This window comes from Lampris incognitus, chromosome 17 (genome assembly GCF_029633865.1).
Source record: "Lampris incognitus isolate fLamInc1 chromosome 17, fLamInc1.hap2, whole genome shotgun sequence".
NCBI classification, from domain to species: domain Eukaryota; kingdom Metazoa; phylum Chordata; class Actinopteri; order Lampriformes; family Lampridae; genus Lampris; species Lampris incognitus.
Window position 1 is genome coordinate 10,844,524 of NC_079227.1, and position 23,535 is coordinate 10,868,058.

The 23,535-nt window shown below is 45.1% G+C and overlaps 1 protein-coding gene across 1 annotated transcript in view; it reads right to left on the bottom strand.

Annotated features, from left to right (window-relative positions):
• Window positions 1-6,351: 6,351 nt before the first annotated feature.
• Window positions 6,352-23,535, bottom strand: part of LOC130127910 (alpha-1,6-mannosylglycoprotein 6-beta-N-acetylglucosaminyltransferase B-like) — a 29,289-nt gene continuing 12,105 nt past the window's right edge. The window contains exons 9-15 of the mRNA XM_056297622.1: window positions 11,184-11,311; window positions 10,513-10,668; window positions 9,027-9,173; window positions 8,692-8,808; window positions 8,311-8,385; window positions 7,014-7,174; window positions 6,352-6,550 (exon numbers count right to left, since the gene is read on the bottom strand). Of these exons, the coding sequence (XP_056153597.1) occupies window positions 6,352-6,550; window positions 7,014-7,174; window positions 8,311-8,385; window positions 8,692-8,808; window positions 9,027-9,173; window positions 10,513-10,668; window positions 11,184-11,311 (983 nt within the window). The remainder of the gene's footprint in view (window positions 6,551-7,013; window positions 7,175-8,310; window positions 8,386-8,691; window positions 8,809-9,026; window positions 9,174-10,512; window positions 10,669-11,183; window positions 11,312-23,535) is intronic.

The following is a 23,535-nucleotide window of genomic DNA, read 5'->3' on the forward strand; positions in this document are numbered from 1 at the left end:
AGCACGTTTTCTCATTCATTCTCTCCGTCTTCCTTACACTCTCTATGTCTTTTTGTCTTTCTCTCACCCTGTTCCTCGCTCTTTCTCTCATTCTCTCACTGTCCCTTTCACTCTCTCCATCCCTGTCCATCTCCCTTACACTCTCTTCCATCCTTGCTCTCTCTCTCTCTCTCTCTCTCTGCTGTGTTCATTGGCTGTAATAGTCTATAATAGGTACTGAGTATCATTAGGGGCCAACCTCTGTGGCTTCTCGCTGCGCTGTAGGCGTCCCGACTGTTTGTTGTCGGCCTTTTATTGGCTTCCAGGGGGGGGGGGTTGTTTGTTGTTCAGTGTAATCTTGGCACGCCAATAACAGGTTTCAATAACAGCAGCTGCTTTCCAATGGTGGTAAAGCATCACACACACACACACACACACACACACACACACACACACACTACCTCCACTACCTCCCTCCTTCGCTGTCGGTTGGAAATACACAGAGAACAGGAAAGCAGCTGCTATGGGTGTTGTAACAGTTCTTTATATTTCTCCTTTCATATTTGTCAGACACGCGCGCACGCACACACACACACACACACACACACACACACACACACACTACCTCCACTACCTCCCTCCTTCGCTGTCGGTTGGAAATACACAGAGAACAGGAAAATAGCTGCTATGGGTGTTGTAACAGTTCTTTATATTTCTCCTTTCATATTTGTCAGACACGCGCGCACGCACACACGCACACACACACACACACACACACACACACAATGTTCAGGTGTATGTACACACAGGTGCACACAAAATGCCTATACTTTCTTACTCTCTTTATCACCCCACCCCACCCCCTCTCTCTCTAAGGAAGTGGTGGAAGTTTGAATTGTAATTCCGTGTCTCAGATGCCGCTTCTTTTTACAAGTTGGTCCACTGCTGAGTCGGTTGGCTGAACCATACTGCCCCTTATAGGGCATAAACTGCCGGTGCATATAAACGAGGCTGAGGTTGGGAGGTGAAGCTAGGGACAAATCCTCGGAGAGCCTTGATTCATTGACTGCTTAATAATAATAATAATAATAATAGTGATAATAATGAAAACTTTGTTTATATAGCACTCTTCAAAACCAGTGTGAGAAATTGCGTTGTACAAAAGATTGATTGATTGATTGGCTGACTGAATGATGATTGATTGGTTGGTTGATTGAAAATACTAATTTTCATGTTTAACATCATTTTCACATGATGTGCATTTACAATATGGAACAGGCATCTTCATTCATCATCAGTTTTAATTAGCATCATCATATTTTCCCAATTACTGCATGATAATTTTAATGTGCTAAATTGATATTTATTCCTGGAGTGTGAGAGGAATATCCTCTTTCTGAACTGCTGACAGTCTTCAGTTGAAGTACTTTTACTTTCAATGTCTGGGGGGGGGGGGGGGTCTGAAATACCAGGAGTTTATTCTTAGCATCTTTTCTCGCCTGGCTGAAAACTTGGGTGACGTAGTAAAACTTCCCTGTCAATCCACCCCTGACAGCTACCAAACCTACAGCGGCGGCTGGATTCCCTGCAGGTCTGAGAGTCGGTATTCTGAATATTTGAACTGGAAAATCTGTCGGACGAAAGAAGGAAGCGTCGGCCGTCTCTCATCTCGACCGTAAATCATATTCCCACATGGCAAATATAAAGTGATGCTTTTGTGTTCGCTCAAGAAGGATGCTTAAAGTTTGTTCAGCTTGTATTCTGCACATTCCTTACAAACTGTCGGTTTGGACTGATTATACGTGCTGTTGAGTTACAACCACAGAAATGTCTGCGTAAAATTGCGTTCTGCACCAAAAAACATGAATTTGAAGATGGATGACGCTGTTGAAAATATGAGCTTTTATCTTCTCAAAATGTTTTGAGTCAGTACGTGTCGTCTGTTACCATCCATCTTTACGAAGACCTCCGTTCCTGTCCTTCGCATCCGGATAGAAAGGCCTCAATTTCTGGCAGTGCGAGGCCGCCGCATGCAGTGATGTGGGAGGGAGAGAGAGACTACATATTCACTTCATAGGCTTGAATTTTAGCCCTGTGTTCAATATTTCCATTGAAATTTAGAAGAAAAAAATAACTGGCCGTGCTCGCTGTCTTCACCCCGTTCCCTTGTTTGAGAGCCAGCTACTTCATCACAGATATCAAACTTATATTTGACCCCCACCGTGAAACTGAACACATTTTCATTCAGCTGTGAAGATGAAATTAGCAGAGTGGTGTTAAAAAATACTGTGTTTTGGGGGGGGATTGGTTGTGTCAAATGTTTGTTGCTGTCCTGTAATAGCCGTCAAGGGACAAGTTAGAAAATCAGTCAGGAAAATGAGTTCAATAATCCAGTTTACTGGCTTTATTCAGCACATCACATCATAACAAATGTCAGAATTTTCCAAAAAAAAAAAAAACAATTTATACACGTCATTAAAACATCCTTTTGCGTCAGGTCCTCAATAGATTAGAAACACGTTAGACCACAAACCCCCATTCGATGAAGGATTTGTCCCATGAACCTCCAGTCTGACAGATGGTTCATGTCTCTCTACTGTCGGTAGAGGGGTAACGGAAGGGAGGAGGACACTTCAGACCAGAACAGCCATTGAAATACATCAGAGTCCAGTGAGCAAACTGAGGATCTGAACTAATTTTCCCTTCACGGGGATCCTTGGGAATCCCAGTGTGAAGACGCCATACAGCTCAGCACCGTCCTGTATGACGCCGGTGGCCATTTTGAATGAAACAGTCAAAGCTTTGTCTCTCTACGATCCCACGTTTTCTCCATCTTCGTATCGCGCTGTTCTGTTTTCGAACCCTTCACTTGAACCCTCCACTCTCGACCCCCGTGGGAGCTGAATGACGGCACTTGTTCGCCATTACACGTGTAACTGATATGAACCGGCGTGACTCATCCAAAAAGGACACGTCATTTTCCGACATCTTGCTTTAGAGGAGTCCCCCTGGGTCGTGCAGGACTTTTATTTTCCCCTTAATCCTACCAGCTTCGCAACAAAAACACAACTGCACTTCCATCGCCCTTTGGACGGCTTAGACAATTAAGCGTTTGACGGGGCCAGCTGAATTAGCACAGCATCCACCAATGGCAGCTAAAGTGTTGTTTTTCGGTGGACCATTTAACAGCCATTTAGCAATCAATCACACGGCCAACCAATCACATCACCGGAGCCCTGAGTGGCCCGGTACTTGAGTGGCAGGGAGTTCGGTGGTCACGTTTTTGTTTTGTGTTTTTTTGGCCAGTGAAAAATTCCCTAAAGTGCCCCTTCCGAGAAAAGCCTCCTGTTAGTCCAGATCAAAATAAGGCCCGCCGACTTGCGAGCAGTGCTGGAGCGGTCTTACCCGGCAGCTGCATCCTGTAAACCCAGCACTCCATCATTTTAAACTGGGATTACGGGCTAGCGTTTAGCACTTAGTTTTTCAAATTTGTTTTTCTCGGGATTTGGTCTGGAGACAGCGGTGATGGGAGAAACCAAGGAAATGGGGAGAAGAGCTTTAACTTCCACCTCTCTCACACACACACACACACACACACACACACACACACACACACACACACACACACACACACACACACACAAACTTCACAAAATCAAGCCAAGAACATGGTCTGCTTCATGAAGGAAGATGAATCATCAACTCAATCATCAATCATCTCTCTCTCGCTGTCTCTCTCTCTCTCTCTCTCTTTGTGCCTGTCTCTCTCTCTCGCTCTCTCTCTGTAGAAAAGAGAGTCTCCTATGTCAAGTAACCAAATGGGATTATACTGCTCTTTCCAAGCCGCAAATATCTCAAAGGGGAACGGTGAATCACACTAACATTAGCAATTAGCATTAGCAATGATATTACAATAAACAAGGTCTAAGAGGTCACTAGACTCTGAAAACGAAGCCTTCTTCTGATTTCAAGACGACTTAGCAAAATGGTTTCAGCCTGCCTAAATTCACTGCGTTGTTGTTTGTCACTATTGTAGATGTGGAGTGGGAACATCTCGCAACAGTGGTCGTTCTTATGCATTCTTCATTGTTTTAAGTAAAATGAGTGAAATTAAATGAATCCACACCCTGAAACACCTCTGGAGATCCCTGTAATGTTGGGGGTTTAATCAGGGCCGAGCTGGAGATGTAAGGCGCTGTGTAGGAAAAAAAAAGAAAAGAAAAGTTGGGATCCCATGGTTGACATGACAGTATAATCACAGACTTGAGGTCTCGACCTCCCAAAGGCATCCAGAGGTTACCCATGATCCACTCTGATAATAGCCCTCATCACTTAGGCTGTCACCCTCTCTCCTCCGAGGGCCCGGGCTAATATTCGAAGTCAGCCATGCGACGGAGCGGCTACATGGGTAGTAATTCCCCCCTGCTGCCGCTGCCGCCCGGTCCAGTGCCAAACTGTGAGCATAACACAGCGCCAAGGCAACGTTTCTGTTGATGTAAGTGCTCCGATGCTTGACGTGGTCGAACCCGTGCGGGTTGTTTTATGACACAAGCCGTTAGCAGGAACAAAAAGAGACGAAACACTCAGAAGCTCCCGTTCAGCTGCTGGTGCCTATGTTTTCATGTCAAGTAAACAAACTAGAGGAGGAAAATTGAAGTTCCCTGCTTCCCTTTGGATAAATCCACACATTAAAGCAACGGTCAACTGAGATGTCCTAGTTCCCTGATATTGTTCTTTCATTTCATTTGTATGCTCCAAGGAAGAATTTGGTTTTTTTAGATAGTTCAAATCTGTGATCCCCAAACCATCACTACCCAACTCGATCTCCATCGATATTTCAAGTACTTGTGAAACGACGGCCATTAAATATTTGGTTCCTGAGTAATGACCTTCATTAAAAAGCTATCTTCAATCAAAGTCCCCGTGGAAAAGTTCGTTTTGGTCCAGTGGTGCCAGAGGAAGAGGTCAGTTCTCCAAGAAGGTTTTCACTTCCAAGTTTTCTGGGTTGACCAAGAGGTCGCAGGTTTGAAGCAGACAGACTGACACATCTCTGCCAAAAGCTGTAAACATCGACAACACTTGCAGTTCTTCATCATCTGACACTTACTCATCTCCTCTTACAATCATATTTCTATAAGAAGCTTTACACACATTTACACAAATGTCTTGATATGAGTTCACTACGTTACAGGGATTTGAAAACACACAAAAACGTGGTTGACAAAATGCACAAATTACAGCAACGACATGGATGTTATTTGTTGAACATTTCAATCGGTCATTTTGTCTGTTTGGACTCGCTGGGCATCGAGCCCTTTACATTTGTCAGTGGGCCATTTTCTTAGTTGATGTCATAGGTTGAACTTTTAAGAAAAGATGTTTGTGTAAAAAAACCAAGTAATGAATTTTAGACTACAAACATTCTAACAATACAACAAAATGTGCTATATCAACTAAGCAAGTGTTAAAGCTGGTTCTTGATTTTAAAATAGCTGACCAAGTGAAAAAGTATTAACATCTCTACATTTTTTCCCTCACCTGTAGCCCGCCAAATCATCTTCTGGTCAGCTGAGGGATTTTGAGGGGGGAGGATGTTCTGACATTACACAACTAAGTACTTGGGTTTTTTTCCCCCACTCATCCCCAATGATCAGTAATTACAAAACTCAAAGAGAAACTTCTGAACGTGTATGAAGTTGGAGGTATTCTCTGGGAAATTTCTAGAGGAGTGTCTGTTTTAAAGGCCACCCGTCATGAAAATACATTTAAGGTAATAAGATCATTTGAGCTGCAGTACCAACGTCAGCCACTGTGCCACAGTAGTCTCAAAATGAGTCACTTGTCTTCAGCCTTGAGACATTTGACTCTTTGTCGCTTACCACACCCTGATATGGTGACCCCGCCCCCCCAATTTTACTTAGCCAATTACTTTTATTTTCCAAGCCGTCCCGGTCGCTGCTCCACCCCTGCTGAGCCGGGGAGGGCTGCAGACCACCACGTGCCTCCTCCGATACATGTGGCGTCGTCAGCTGCTTCTTTTCACCTGACAGAGGAATTTCGCCAGGGGGACGTAGTGCATGGGAGGATTACGCTATTCCCCCTAGTTCCCCCTCCCACCTGAGCATGGCGCCCCGAACCACCAGAGGGGGCGCTAGTGCAGCGACCAGGACACATACCCACATCCGGCTTCCCACCCACAGACACAGCCAATTGAGTCTGTAGGGACGCCCGACCAAGCCGGAGGTAACACGGGGATTCGAACCGGCGATCCCCGTGTTGGTAGGCAACGGAATAGACCGCCACGCCACCCAGATGCCCCTGTTATGATGATTTTACTCCAATTCCTCTTATTTCGGATTTCCAGCCTGCTCTCTAGTGGCAGTCGGGGCACAGCGCCACCTGTCCAGGTAGATGAGCTCTGCAGGGACACAGCCTGCGGTGGGATGGTTCGTATCCGGCACAGCTGAACAACAGCGGCTCCTGCTGCAGGACGCAGCGACGCCCCCAAGGGCTGTAGGCAGGAAACAGATGGTTGACTTCCTGTCCCATGCTGGAACAACCAAGCCCCAACCTGTTAAAAGAATGTAAGATAAAAACATTGAGTGTTGGGAAATGTAGTCAGCTTTAGTGTGTCTATTGACAAGCCTTGAACCAAAAACTAGTTACGGGATTCAGTGCAAACTCTTTACTTTGTGGTTCAGGACTCATGGTAAATGTATATAACATAATGTTGTATATAGTAAGGTTGTACGTAGTTTTCCCTGTCTTGGGATTTTATTTTTATATCCTTTGGGATTTCCTAATCATTTTTCAGCTATCACTCTGGCTTTATACGTGTTTTGACTGAGGTACCAGTAAAGGGAGTGTGCAAGTCTAAACTTGCAACACAGTTGAGTTGTTCTCGTGTCAAACACATTGCGTTGCATTTTTACCAACAAAATGTGCACAATGAATAAAGTTTGACAGATTTATTGATTAACTTTGTGTTTTATCTGCTGGTTGAAGGATCTCGGCTGTCTGGTTGGCTTGCTCACCTGGTGAAAGCATCAGGGTTGTTGAGATGGTGAAAAAGGGCAGGTTCACACACCAGGGAAGACCGTCTGCACACACTTACACATGAATCGCCCAGGGGGCCCAGGTGAGCCCGCAGAGCGCCCTCTGGTGGCCAGGTAGGAAGGGACGCACTGCAGAAGTTCTGAGTGGAAGTAAGACCAGCAAAAGTCGGTGATAGTAAAGGGTTAATCTGCTCCTCTTTATGCCTTTTCTATACATCTAGTAGACCCCATTGGTACAGTCTCTTTCCGCCTGTTTGCCTTGTGGAGGTCAGAGGTCAGGGTCAGCTACAGAACAGTGCCCTCTGGATCCAGTAAGGAGTAGGTGTCTACTTAAAGGAAACATTATCAAGGTCGGTGCCAACTTTCTGACCTGCTTGTTTGTTTTGTATGTACTTCTATAATTTTCTATTTATTTTTTAGTATTTTGTCTCTTTTCTGAATTGTATTTTCTATCTGTTTTACTGTTTTGTGCATTGTGGTTAAGGTCATTTGTTTTTAAATGTGCTTTACAGATATATTGACCTGGTTCGATTGATTTGAATGTGTCATTCTTTTTATCTACTACTACTACTACTACTACTGTTTTCGGCTGCTCCTGTTAGGGGTCGCCACAGCGGATCATCCATTTCCATCTCTTCCTGTCCTCTGCATCTTCCTCTGTCACGCCAGCCACCTGCATGTCCTCTCTCACCACATCCATAAACCTCCTCTTTGGGGCTAGCCTTTTCCTCTTTCCTGGCAGCTCCATATTCAGCATCCTTCTCCCAATATACCCAGCATCTCTCCTCCGCACATGTCCAAACCATCTCAATCTTGCCTCTCTTGCTTTGTCTCCAAGCCGTCCAACCTGAGCTGTTCCTCTAATGTACTTGTTCCTAATCCTGTCCTCCTTCGTCAATCCCAACGAAAATCTTAACATCTTCAACTCTGCCACCTCCAGCTCCTCCTCCAGTGCCACTGTCTCCAAACCATATAACAAAGCTGGTCTCACAACCATCTTGTAAACCTTCACTTTAACTCTTGCTGGTACCCTTCTGTCGCAAATCACTCCTGACACTCTTCTCCACCCACTCCACCCTGCCTGCACTCTCTCCTTCACCTGTCTTCTGCACTCCCCATTACTTTGGACAGTTGACTCCCAAGTATTTAAACTCATATGCCTTCATCACCTCTACTCCTTCCATCCTCACCGATCCGCTGTCCTCCCTCTCATTCGCTCATAGGTATTCCGTGTCAAAAACAGATCAGCTGTTTGAACTTTTTGTATGTGTGTCACCTGGTAAGTGATGTAGGCTTGAACCCTCTCTAACATTCCCTCACAGGTAAACTCTCGTGGGACGAAGGGCTTCAACTGAGGGAAAAAAACACAAAACAAAAAAAATCTTATTTATTTTGAACGGAAACTGGGGGATTAAACCGTGTACATGTCAGTGTATTATGGTGATTATGCATCGGTCAGTTGAGCTGTTTACCCATGGGGTAAACGGACAGATAGAGACAGACAGAGCAAATAACACGTGCAGATACAGGATAGATTCATAAACGGGAAGCTGACAACGATCTTTGTGCAACTTTATTTTACTAGTGTCAGTAATCTATGTGAGGGAGCATATTATGGGGTGTGCGGATTATTTTTCTGTACTGGACTGTAAACTACCTCTGTGTGTAGAATGGCTCTCACAGCCTGCCGTACAGCCGTTCGGTTGGTGATGTCCACTGTCCACACATAAGGCTTTCCAATGAAGTCCTCCGCATAAGGGTGCTGGGAGGAGATCTGTGATCCAGGACAGATGGTGTGCAAAGAGATGAATTAATTGGGGGAAAAAAAAGCTTGAACAAAAGTAGCTAAGGTTTATCTTACGGACGATGTTTCTGAAAATAAAACATCATATGTATAGCTGTCTCGGTCCCTTTGTCCATAATTCCCGATAGATGGACATGACCTTGGCACACGGCGGTGTCTTTAATAATTCAGTATGGCATATGGCGTACTTGTCTTGTGGTGGGTTTGCCTCTGTAGAAGTCACTGTTGTCTGAGGAGCGTGGTGGGTCAAACCGTGGCTGGAGGAACACGCAGCCAGACGCGATGGCCTCCAGCGGAGCAGGACCTTCATACGGGAAACCCAGACCTACAAACACCTGAGAGAGAACCAGTTTTATTTTATTTTCCCCACAGGTTTTCAGACTCTCCTTTTGTGATAGCATATTTGCGAGGGATGAAAAAAAGACTGAACCTGTATAGTCTGGATCATGTATAGCTGCGGTTCTCAATCAGGTCCTCAGGTACCACCAGTACTGTTGGTTTTCTATTCTACCAGGTAGTTCGTTACATTCACCTGTTGTTCCAGGTCTAAAACATCCCTGATTGGAGGCTGAATGACTGGACCAGCAGGTGGATGTAGTGACCTGCCTGGTAGGATAGAAAACCTGCAGAGCTGATGTATCATGCTACGTTATAGAAACGGAAACTGCCATGAAAATGCTCAAAACGGCAGCAGGTGAATAGAGAATCAACTGGCTCATGGGCCAAACCATTTAAAGCTTCACCAAACTTTTAACTACGTCACCTTTACTATCTTTCGCCTCTTAGATAGAAACTAGCCTCCTTCATAATTTCAAGTCTGGGACTGGGTCCTGGAGCCGTGACTAGAATCGATCCATTGTTCGTTCACTATTCCATACATGAAATGCTCAGCAGGGTACTATACAGGGAGTAATAAATGAGGATTTGGGACAGGATAGAAAGCATCACTCTGTGGCTTCTTCTTGTCTCGACACAACGCATGTGACAGTGAAGAGTACACGAGCAGAGCGGGGAGGAGGCAAAGCACTGCATTGTGGGGGGATTCCCCCCCCCCATTTTCTCCCCAATTGTACCCGGCCAATTACCTCACTCTTCCGAGCCGTCCCGGTCGCTGCTCCACCCTCTGCCGATCCGGGGAGGGCTGCAAACTACCACATGTCTTATCCGATACATGTGGAGTCGCCAGCCGCTTCTTTTCACCTGACAGTGAGGAGTTTCGCCAGGGGGATGTAGCGCATGGGAGGATCACGCTATTCCCCCTAGTTCCCCCTCCCCCACGAGCAGGCACCCCGACCAACCAGAGGAGGCGCTAGTGCAGCGACCAGGACAATACCCACATCCAGCTTCCCACCCGCAGACACGGCCAATTGTGTCTGTAGGGACGCCCGACCAAGCCGGACATAACACAGGGATTCGAATCCCCGGGTTGGTAAGCAACGGATAGACTGCCACGCCACCCGGATGCCCCACATTGTGGTATTTTTAGTTTAAAGCAGTGCACATGTGTTGGAAACTACATTTTCAGTTGCATTGTGGGAATTTTTGAGGGCACTATACTGTATAGTGAATAACGTTTACAGTTAGAATTCGGACACGCAAACAAAATGGAGGAAGGTGAATAAAGCGCACTCTATAGCAAATACGGGGTGATTCTGGACACAGCGCTGGTCTGACCTTGGCTCTACGGAGCAGCTGCAGGAAGCGGTCCTGCCTCAGCAGGCCGTGGTTGATGACGGAGGGCGGCAGGGCGAGGGGGCGACCTGGAGGCTGATAAACTGTGGCGTGGGTCTCCAACTCCTCACTGATCAACTCCACATACCCAGCCTTACCCTGATACACACACACACACACACACACACACACACACACATAAACCCGTACACACAAATACATGAGTACGCGCATCAAAAAATGTATGTTCACATATGCATGCATACATTGACACACACACATACATATATGCATTCATCTCTTAAGTATACACAAATATTTTAATACAAATACATATACAGACGCATAAATGGATACAGTACATATTTACACACATGCACACACCCTCGTGTGCACATGCATATATGGAAATATAGGGAAAGTGAATGAGAGAACAAGGCAAGGACAAAACATGAAAGCATGCACTAACTAGAAATAAATCTTGAAACACTATCCTTGAAATGAACACAAAGAGGAAACACAAAAACAAAGATTATAATTGTGTCGTTTATCTAGCTTACCGCTGCACCGAAGCGGAAGAGAAATGCAGTTTTGAGAACACAGTTCTGTGCACATCCAGGTACACACCAACATGATGTCAATGACCTGTCCTACGTCTGATGCTGGGCCGTTACCTGCCACATGTAGGCCTGCTTGCCGTAGACGACAGCGATGTTGTCTTTCCTGTTCGTGTCCGCTTTCACGTCCTCTTCTCTCGCCTCCTCGCTCACAAATCCCAGGAAGGAGTTGTCGGGCGTGTGAGCTGTGACAGCGCGACACAGAGGGTGGTGAGGCCTCAAACATTAGCCACCTCGCTTCCCACAATGGTTGACATTAACTTTTACAGAAGGTATATTACAAGTAGTCCCCGGGTTACGAACGCCCGACATACCAATGCCAGTGCTTACGAAGCTTCACTTGCACCCCGGAGTTGAAACCCTGGACCTTCTTGGTCGCCTCACGGCAAGAAGGTCCTGGGTTCGAACCCCGGGGCAGTCCAACCTTGGGGGTCGTCCTCTGTGTGGAGTTTGCATCTTATCCCCGTGTCTACGTGGGTTTCCTGCAGGTGCTCCAGTTTCCTCCCACAGTCCAAAGACTGCTGGGATAGGCTCCAGCATCCCGCGACCCAAATTTGGTTAAGCGGCTTGAATAATGGACGGGTGGATGTTTTCAGTTAAACGTTCGTTAGTGATGGCGATGCATCGAAGAAAAGAAAAACGATCACGACCGAAACAAAAGTACAAATAATAAAGTGTTCAGATGGAGGTGAAGCTTCTTATTGCCCCTCCCCCCTCCACTTACCCGGTGAGGCGGGGAGACGAGCCCCGAGCGGGCGGGCTGTCGTTTCTGGCATCAAACGGCCGGCATGACGTCGGTCAGTACCCGGTCCGGGGACAGTGACAGGTGGGGGGTTTGAAATGTAGGAAACGTTTCTTTAATGTTTTTATACCTATACACACATTCTCTCTCAATTATAAACACTGTACTGTATTTACATGTATTATTGTTACTGCAGTATTGTATTTACGATGTTTTAGGTAAAATATATACCATATGCTAAGACAAACATTTGACTAACTGCTAGATGTGGACTGTACGTAACTGTTCCAACTTACATACAAATTCAACATACGAATGGCCTCAAAACAACTCGTTCGTAACCCGGGGACTTCCTGTATTATACATAAAAACCATATTACCACATAAGATAAATACATATATATCACGATGCATAGGAAGTGATACCTTTCTGATTTTACTATAATGCTAAAACTAAACAGTCCTGTGAGTAAACAGTGACATGGAAGAATGGAAGACATTTTATTCATAGATTGATTGATTGACTGATTGATTGATGACTAACGAACGGTAGCCCAAGACACCCTGAAAACCCTTTAAGGACCATCAAACCTTTGTTCTTAAAGAATTATGAAGTTTGGTTGGTATAGGTTCTGACAGGAAGACAGTTTGGTTGGTATAAGTTCTGACAGGAGGACAGTTTGGTTGGTGTAAGTTCTGACAGGGAGACAGTTTGGTTGGTATAAGTTCTGACAGGAGGACAGTGGTTGGTGTAAGTTCTGACAGGAGGACAGTTTGGTTGGTATAAGTTCTGACAGGAGGACAGTTTGGTTGGTATAAGTTCTGACAGGGAGACAGTTTGGTTGGTATAAGTTCTGACAGGAGGACAGTTTGGTTGGTATAAGTTCTGACAGGGAGACAGTTTGGTTGGTATAAGTTCTGACAGGGAGACAGTTTGGTTGGTGTAAGTTCTGACAGGAGGACAGTTTGGTTGGTATAAGTTCTGACAGGAGGACAGTTTGGTTGGTATAAGTTCTGACAGGGAGACAGTTTGGTTGGTATAAGTTCTGACAGGAGGACAGTGGTTGGTGTAAGTTCTGACAGGGAGACAGTTTGGTTGGTATAAGTTCTGACAGGAGGACAGTTTGGTTGGTATAAGTTCTGACAGGAGGACAGTGTGGTTGGTATAAGTTCTGACAGGAGGACAGTTTGGTTGGTATAAGTTCTGACAGGGAGACAGTTTGGTTGGTATAAGTTCTGACAGGGAGACAGTTTGGTTGGTATAAGTTCTGACAGGAGGACAGTTTGGTTGGTATAAGTTCTGACAGGGAGACAGTTTGGTTGGTATAAGTTCTGACAGGAGGACAGTTTGGTTGGTATAAGTTCTGACAGGAGGACAGTGTGGTTGGTATAAGTTCTGACAGGGAGACAGTTTGGTTGGTATAAGTTCTGACAGGAGGACAGTTTGGTTGGTATAAGTTCTGACAGGGAGACAGTTTGGTTGGTATAAGTTCTGACAGGAGGACAGTTTGGTTGGTATAAGTTCTGACAGGAAGACAGTTTGGTTGGTATAAGTTCTGACAGGAAGACAGTTTGGTTGGTATAAGTTCTGACAGGAGGACAGTGTGGTTGGTATAAGTTCTGACAGGGAGACAGTTTGGTTGGTATAAGTTCTGACAGGGAGACAGTTTGGTTGGTATAAGTTCTGACAGGAAGACAGTTTGGTTGGTATAAGTTCTGACAGGAAGACAGTTTGGTTGGTATAAGTTCTGACAGGGAGACAGTTTGGTTGGTATAAGTTCTGACAGGGAGACAGTTTGGTTGGTATAAGTTCTGACAGGGAGACAGTTTGGTTGGTATAAGTTCTGACAGGGAGACAGTTTGGTTGGTATAAGTTATGACAGGGGGACAGTTTGGTTGGTATAAGTTCTGACAGGAGGACAGTTTGGTTGGTATAAGTTATGACAGGGAGACAGTTTGGTTGGTATAAGTTCTGACAGGGAGACAGTTTGGTTGGTATAAGTTCTGACAGGAAGACAGTTTGGTTGGTGTAAGTTCTGACAGGGAGACAGTTTGGTTGGTATAAGTTCTGACAGGTAGACAGTTTGGTTGGTATAAGTTCTGACAGGGAGACAGTTTGGTTGGTATAAGTTCTGACAGGGAGACAGTTTGGTTGGTATAAGTTCTGACAGGGAGACAGTTTGGTTGGTATAAGTTCTGACAGGAAGACAGTTTGGTTGGTATAAGTTCTGACAGGAAGACAGTTTGGTTGGTATAAGTTCTGACAGGGAGACAGTTTGGTTGGTATAAGTTCTGACAGGAAGACAGTTTGGTTGGTATAAGTTCTGACAGGAGGACAGTTTGGTTGGTATAAGTTCTGACAGGAAGACAGTTTGGTTGGTATAAGTTCTGACAGGAGGACAGTTTGGTTGGTATAAGTTCTGACAGGGAGACAGTTTTGTTGGTGTAAGTTCTGACAGGGAGACAGTTTGGTTGGTATAAGTTCTGACAGGGAGACAGTTTGGTTGGTATAAGTTCTGACAGGAAGACAGTTTGGTTGGTATAAGTTCTGACAGGGAGACAGTTTGGTTGGTATAAGTTCTGACAGGAAGACAGTTTGGTTGGTATAAGTTCTGACAGGAAGACAGTTTGGTTGGTATAAGTTCTGACAGGAGGACAGTTTGGTTGGTATAAGTTCTGACAGGGAGACAGTTTTGTTGGTGTAAGTTCTGACAGGGAGACAGTTTGGTTGGTATAAGTTCTGACAGGGAGACAGTTTGGTTGGTATAAGTTCTGACAGGAAGACAGTTTGGTTGGTATAAGTTCTGACAGGGAGACAGTTTGGTTGGTATAAGTTCTGACAGGAGGACAGTTTGGTTGGTATAAGTTCTGACAGGAGGACAGTTTGGTTGGTATAAGTTCTGACAGGGAGACAGTTTGGTTGGTATAAGTTCTGACAGGGAGACAGTTTGGTTGGTATAAGTTCTGACAGGAGGACAGTTTGGTTGGTATAAGTTCTGACAGGAAGACAGTTTGGTTGGTATAAGTTCTGACAGGGAGACAGTTTGGTTGGTATAAGTTCTGACAGGGAGACAAACAGACGGACACACAGATAGACATGTTTCTTCACTCTCGAAAGACAAAAACATTCTCCACAAAAACGAGGGCTTTCCGCCTCCTCTCATGTGGTCTCAACAGGCACAGAGCACATGGCAAAGAATGGGAGCTTCTCTGCTTTGAGGAACGCCAGGGAAAAACAACATTTCCGAGACAGGAAGTGAGCAGAGTGGGACCTGTGGACAGGTGCGGCAGACAGCAGGGGCAGAGACTGCAGGTGAATGACGGCTGAGGACAAACATGTGGTTTTCTTTTCTTGCTTGCGAAGGAGGTGAAGGAGAGGGAGTTCACGTGAAGCCGCCGTTGACGGAGATGAGGAGTGTGATGATGGAGGACGTTTGACTGTGACAGCCTTCATCCCGCCTCCCCCTGACACCACCGAGAGGAAGGTGTGAGAGATGAGTGTTTATTTAAGAGATAAAGGAATGGGGACGATAACAGGGTGTGTGTGTATGACTACTTGTGAGTCAGTGTGTGTGTGTGTGTGTGTGTGTGTGTGTGTCCCAGAATAGGGATACCCCCCCTCATCCCCCCTCATCCCTCCGTACTTTCTCGACATTTTTGTTTGAAAGACCTCATTGAATTCTTCCTTCACACACACTAACAGAATAATTTCCTAACACCACCATGTGTACCGTCTCCTCCTCTCCAACGCCTGTCTAGACACACGACATCCGACATCCACATCTGTCAGATTACCGGTGTGTGTGTGTGTGTGTGTGTGTGTGTGTGTGTGTGTGTGCGCAGTACCACTGAGATGGAAACACGGAGTCAGGGGGATTCATAGGAGAGTTAGTCATGAAGGAAGAGGATGGTTGTTTCTTTTGATCAGTTTGTTAATGTTTGTGGCTGCATCGGTCTCTCTGTCTGTCTCTCTCTCTGTCTGCCTGTCTGTCTCTCTCTCTGTCTGTCTGTCTGTCTGTCTGTCTGTCTCTCGCCCCCCCCCTCAGGTGGGATCATTTACACCTGGCAGACCCCCTCCTCTCTCCCCTCCGCTCTTCAAAACCCGAATCTCAGCAAGCATCACTCGTTTCTCTCTTCGTCCTTTTAGTCTCGCTTTTTTTTTGGTCCTTCTTAGAAACGCTGCTGCATCCTGTCTTTGTGTCTTTGTGTGTCGAGCGTCCCGCTGAGACAAACTGTGTGTCTGAACTCCCTCGTCTGTCGTTAAACTTAGACTTTTTATGGTTGTCCTGCTTGTTCTTATGTTCTCACACTTTCCTTCTTGCTTTCTCCCTTTTTCCTTTTGTTGTCGTGGCATCACAGAACTGTTTTGTCATTGGTTTAATTTGAGCAAGCAAGCAAATTTTTAATTTTAATAGCACTTTTAGAAACACAGTTACACATTGCTTTACACTCAATACACAAAATACGAATAATTGAGAAATATTATTGAGAGATTTCCTTTTTTAACTTATAAAGGCTTTCAGTGTGCTTCAACTATTATTGTGTCTTTATAATAATTCTAATTTCATTAATATGTGTGTTAATATATACATGCCAGGACTTCTGGATGGCGTTGTGAATGACACCGTTGGGAGAGTTACTTTATAAATGTGTTCCGTTACAAATACAGTCATCATCATCCGGCCGAGTATCCTCGGATGGCTCAGGCCCTCTCACGCCACCCGTCTCTATCCTACATAGCAGCTGAAAGATCCTCAGATGGACTTCCTGTGTCGTTGACAAGTTGATGTAATTTCTTGCAGGCCTTCCCACACGTCTTTCCATGTTTGGGTGACCAAAGCAGAGTGTCACTCACAAGTTCTTCCTTGCTCCTCCAGCAATGACCAGCAAATTGAACCCTTCATTCTTGGATAGTGTTTGAGATGGAGGGTATATTGCCATAGAGACACTTCTTTGTAGGGTGCTTCTTCCAGGATACATGTAGTGCAGCACGCAGCATTCTGGTGAAAGCCCCATCAAGTTTGGATTCAAGCAGTTTAGTGGGTGTCCAAGAAGATGATCCATAAGTGAGAACGGACTCAACTGCTGCTTGAAAAAGTTCCCGCTTCAGTTTGTCTGGTAATGTGGACTTCCAGATGATGTTAAGTCCCTCAATGGCACCCCAAGCCTTTCCAATTCGAAGCTGCACATTTCTTTCGGTGGATTCAATGTTGCTTCCCAAGTAAATGAATTCCGAGACAGATTGGATGTTATGACCATCTAATGAGATGATTCCTTCTTGGTTGTAGCTGATGAATTCAGTTTTCCTAGCGTTGATGTGGTGTCCTGTATATTTCGCTGCATTTTCAACACTGCAACAGTGAGGTAGCATGCTCAATGTTGTCAGTGAGAAGGGCAAGATCATCTGCGTGGTCAACATCAGTTAAGGTTTGAGCAGGATGTCGACTGCTTCTCCTGGGCTTCAGTGTAAGGCCAAGCTCCTTGATTGTGTCAGTGGAGGTTCTTAGTACATAGTCGAGACATGGAATAAAAAGAAATGGTGCTAGCTTGCCACCTTGCAACATGCCAGCAGCATATCAAAAAACCGTGTTTCCATCCGGAGAGCGAACTTTTGAGCGCGTGTCTTTGTATAACATCATGATGGCTGTGACAGTTTCTTGCGGAAGGCCGTAAGCTAGCATGATTTTCTCCATTTTGTCACGACGATTGAATCAAAGGCCTTCAAAAAATCGACAAACAACATTACAGCTGGTAGATTGTTTGCCTTTACACCCTCGATGATTCACCTCACTGCCAGTATTTGACCAACTGTTGATCTTTTCTGGCGAAATCCATTCTGATTTTTACAATTACAAATTACCTGTTAAAAAATGTATTCAGTAACTTACTCTTAAGTATCTCAATAATAAAATAATGTAATCTGATTACTTTCAGTTACTCTTGGATTACGTCAATGCCAAATTGAAAAAAACAACAAAAGATATCCATAACATGACTTTTACTTAAGTGCATTTTGTAAGATAACAAAACAATGTGACCTTAGAGAGGACAATGGGGACACCAAGCTTTTAAGCATTAAAACGCAGTGAAAAGGAAAACAAACAATGCTGTTTTAGTTTAATACTACATAGATTAAAGGCACCCACACCCACCCTCTCTTTTAGGCCTGCTACATGAATTAAGATTATCTGCAGTGTTTTTTAATCAACAAATCAGGTGTCAAAAAGAACATCATTAAGGACATTCAGGCAGTAGGCTCATGGATTCAAAATGTAAACATAGATTATGACTATATACACGTCCAACATTGTCCCACACAAACACACTATTTGTCCCACATTTGGTTTGTTGGTATCTGGTCACCCTACATGCAGGCCAGAGTAAAAGAAGGAGCCACAGAGACAAATTTGGGCAGTCCATCAGTTGTCTCCTTTAGCTCAGAAAAATAAGGGACACATCCCTTACCCATCTCAGCTCCCATCACTGCCTACCCAGACCCCATCACCCGCCACCTCAATGGAAAAGGTTGCTTTTTCTTAATAAATAACAATTTCCCTGATTCTATGGATGCACACAGTGTGGTGTTAATAATCATAATGGATTTCATTTATATAGTGCTTTATCTAGATACCCAAAGCACTTCACAGTGAAGGGATAAACTCACCATAATCACCACCAATATGTTGCACCCACCTGGGGTAATGCACGGCAGCTATTATGCACCAACAACAACAACTTAGTTTTGTATAGCGCCTTGCAAAGAACCCAAGGATGCTTTACACTAGATAAGAGCAAAGGGGGGAAAAAAGAGTAAAACAAAGCTCAAAAGACTACAGACCATTGGCCTTAGTAAAAAGGTAGGTTTTCAGTATTCTTAAAATTGTCCAAAGAAGCAGCTTTGTGGATCTCTGCTGGAATAGAGTTCCAAAGAGTGGGGGCTGCCACACTAAAGGCTGTATCCCCAAAAGTCCGCAGACTGGTGTGGGGGGTGAAAAGCCAACTGAACGTTCACCATACATCAGCTTGAGATGGATAGGGAGGCATCATTGAACCAATTACACAGAGTGGCCAGATGGAGAGAGCCAAGTTGGGAATGTTGCCAGGACACCGAGGGACCCCCTACTCTTTGAGATAAGTGTCATGGGATCTTTAATGACCGCACTGAGTCAGGACCTTGGTTTAACGTCTGACCCGAAGGACGGCATCTCCTACAGCACAGCGTCCCCGTCACTGCACTGGGATTTTTTTTAAAATTTTAAATTAGGGCCAGAGGGAAGACTGCCCCCTACTGGCCCACCAACACCACTTCAAGCAGCAATTCAGTTTTCCCAGGGGGTCATCCATCCAAGTACTAGCCACGCTCACACCTGTTTAGCTTTTGTCATTCAGCAGAACCAGGGTGCATCTTGGTGTGGCTGCCAGTGTAGGCTGGACACCTGCCAGTGTAGGCTGGACACCTGCCAGTGTAGGCTGGACACCTGCCTACAGTAAGCAGACCCGTCAGGGTAATATGTCTCTAGAAAACACACAGCCTACAATTCTTCAGTTAAGGGCTTTATTGGCAAACAAAAACAGCACACAAAATCAATGTTTAAACGTTTTTATTTCTTAACAAAATTATATCTGATTTAATAATAAATGTAATTTTAGGACTTAGTCCAAGTTTCCCTGGTACCCCGGGGAAACTGCTCTGGTAAACCATGGCAATGTTCAGGTGACCGGAGAAGGGAGAAATATGGAGGTACTGCCTGCGTTTTCTCCCTTCTATGGTTGTGAGTTTACGAAAAAATCACACACTCTGTATCGGTTCAGCAAGGAATGCATCATTTCCTTCTAAAATACAGGACGATTCCGTATTTTAAGGGATGGGTGGCAAAATAAACAAGCACGAGATTGTCCACACCCACGACGCACCCACCAAGTGTGAAGTGTGAAGGACAGACAGCGACTCCTTCCATTTTAGTTAGATTATTATTATTCCATTGTTATATATACATATTATACATATTACATATACAATATTATTAATATTACATGATTATTATCATTATAGCAGTCAGGCTCCAGCATCCCTGCAACCCTGAGTAAGGATAAGCGGTTTGGATAGTGAATGTGAATTATTATTATAGCAGTAATGCGGATGTTGTACTGGACCATTGTGGTGAAGAGGGAGCTGAGCCGGAAGGCAAAGCTCAAAGCTCTCTCTTGATGCTCTGATGAAGGCCTGTAGCAACAGGCCAAAATGTTAGCATGTCTTGATGGCCAAAATAAATTGGAGGAAATGAGGCACTGTCCCTGTCCTTTTTGAAATTGGTGAGTGCTACCCTACACCCTTGGATGTGGTTCTTTGAACTCTCAATTTACCAGTCAATCTTCGTTCCAGCCCTCACTTATGGTCATGAGCTTTGGGTAGTGACCGAAAGGGTTAGATCGCGGATACAAGCGGCTGAAATGAGTTTCCTCCGTAGGGTGTCTGGGCTCAGCCTTAGAGATAGGGTGAGGAGCTCAGACATCTGGAGAGAGCTCGGCGTAGAGCTGCTGCTCCTTCACATTGAAAGGAGCCGGTTGAGGTGGTTCAGGCATCTGATTAGGATGCCTCCTGGGCGCCTTCCTTTGGAGGTTTTCCGGGCATGTCCAACTGGGAGGAGACCCCGGGGTAGACCCAGATCTTGCTGGAGGGACTACATGTCCAGTCTGGCCCGGGAACATCTTGGGATCCCCCAGGTGGAGCTGGAGGGTGTTGCTGGGGAGAGGGATGTCTGGAGCGCCCTACTTAGCTTGCTGCCACCGCGACCCGACCCCGGAGAAGTGGCTGATGATGAGATGAGATGAGATGAGATGAGATGAGATGAGATGAGATGAGATGAGATGTTATTATTCCAATGAATTTTGAAAAAAAGTTAATATATCAAAGACTAACGAGCACACGTTTAGAAAGGGTTTTTAGGAGCGTTTTTGACGTCCGTCACTTGCACGTCTCACGCAACAGATACGCTTCCAATTTATTAAATGTATTAGTCCACACTGACCCCCCATATTTTTTTATGCGTCGAGTCTATTTTTGTCCCGTTTAGTGAAGCATAATGGAGACAATGTACTCCAGTCTGACCAACTGCCTCACTGAAATTAAATCATGGTAGCAAGCCAACTTCCTCAAACTAAATTGTGATAAATCTGACATGATCATCATTATTCCCAAATCCCTTACCAAAACCACTCACAACTTCTGCCTCACCATGGATAACTCCACTCTGTCTCCCTCCCCACACATCCCCAACCTTGGAATCATTTTTGACAGCAACCTCTCCTTTGAGTACCATGTCAATCAAATCACCAGAACCACCCTTTTCCACCTAAAAAACATGGCTTGTCTCTGCCCATCACTCTCCTTCTCTGCTGCTGAAACCTTGATCCATGCCTTGATCACATCCAGAGTTGACTACTGCAACAGCGTTCTCGACAGCACATCATCCAAAGTCCTAAACAAACTTTGGGCAGAAGTGTTGACTAGCAATGTGGTATCTAAGGCTTTTAAACTAAACAGGGGTGGCCCCTGTGGCATACCGTAAAATCCTGTGGCCCCCTCGCAGGGAAGGGGGCATGGGCCCTTTTGCAATGGATGCCACCAAAATTAACTAAAAAGGACGAATATTACAAGCGCACGCTCACAAGCATGCACACAACAATTATGTGACTTACAGTAAAATGATCAATATGCAGTATGTATTGGAGCTCAGTAAGATAGCTAAGGTAGTAGTTAATGTCATCTTGTGATTACTCAACTTGGAGTAAAACCCATCACACAAACCATGTAACGCTGACCAACATACAGCTCTGTAATAGCAAGCCAAAAACTATCGATACCGTGGCACTGGGTAAAAACAAACTAGCTGCCAAACCAAGGCCGAGAAAGATATTTTGGTTGCCAGCACAGAATGAACAGACAACTCTAAAGGACCAGCCATTCATAAACGCGCGCAGAAAACAGACACACAAATAGGCCTAAGGCTAGGCCAACAGCTTACCCTGTGTTAATTTGATTCCATGATTAATAAATATCCCTAATAGACTCAAATGTATTCTTTCTTACCTTCACCAATGACCAAGACGTCCTGTCCTCCCTGCATTCCTCAGTGCGAAATCCTCGACAAAGTTTGTAAATCCGTCTGGCGAGCGTGCCGGCCTTCACTGCAGAGAACGGCTAGTCCAGCGAGTCTGTCCTGGGACCTTACAACCAGACTTAGATCCATCCAGCCATCATCCAAACCGCTTACCCTGCTCTCAGGGTCGCAGGGATGCTGGAGCCTATCCCAGTAGTCACTGGGCGGCAGGCGGGGAGACACCCTGGAGAGGCCGCCAGGCCATCACAGGGCCACACACACACATTCATACCTAGGGACAATTTAGCATGGCCGATTCACCTGACTTACATGTCTTTGGACTGTGGGAGGAAACCCACGCAGACAGGGGGAGAACATGCAAACTCCACACAGACTACACGACCTGGGACGACCCCCAAAGTTGGACTACCCTGGGGCTCGAACCCAGGACCTTCTTTGCTGTGAACCCAAGTCATGTATGGTCCTCTTCACCGTGGGATCTGTTCAATCCACCAGGAAATCAGCTCTGTGTGATGGACACTGGTCACCGTTTTCTGCATGTGATTTTGTTAGCTCCTCTTGATTAGCGTCATCAGGCTCCGTCTCCATGTCTCCCTGGTGGTCAGGAGGGGTGCAGCTCGTAGCGTTTGTCCCCGTGCTACCTGCATCTGCGTTGGCGTCCCCCGCATTAGTAATCGCTTTTGCAGCCATAAATATAGAAGAAGTTTTTGGTAGTTTTGCTTAATTTTTTTTTCCGTTTCTAATTTGACCATTTTTTCACTCGCTCATTTTGAACTGCTGCTGCAGAATTGCCTTTTCACAGCCAGTGTTTCACGTGATGTCTACACGAGGTTAAAGTTAAAAGTCACTGGGGCAGCTGTCATTGGATAACACAGGCGACCATCTTTTTAAAATCTATTCTTTTTAAAACAATTTTAAGGTTGATGTCACAATAAAGGTTTGCTTCCTGACTTTTTATTTAAAAAAAAAATAGTGAAAAAATATAGACGTTAATTGTTTTTTTTATCCAGCGTTAGGGGCCAGTGGGTGCCTTGCGGGCCCCTCCGCTACACCTCTGATCACAACATCCGTTGCACGTTGTCCGTCTTGGGAGAGAGACCCCTCCTCTGTTGCTCTCCCTGAGGTTTCTTCCTGATAAAGGGTTTTTAGGGAGTTGTTCCTCATCCGATGCGAGGGTCTAAGGACAGGATGTTGTGTTGCTGTAAAGCCCCTTGAGGCAGATTTGTAATTGGTGATTTTGGGCTATACAAATGAAGTTGACTTGACTAGCAACCCGAGTGGGACGGAGCCGCTCGATTTGATATTCGTGCGTCTGTAGCTCGAAAACACACATCTCAAATAATCTAATCGTTGTTCTTTCTTTCTTTCTTTTTCTTTCTTTCTTTCTTTCTTTCTTTCTTTCTTTCTTTCTTTCTTTCTTTCTTTCTTTCTTTCTTTCCCCATCCGGTCTCTCTTTGCATTGGTCCCATCCCTGCTGCCAGCAATCTCTCTCTCTCTCTCTCTCTCTCTCTCTCTCTCTCTCTCTCTCTCTCTCTCTCTCTCTCTC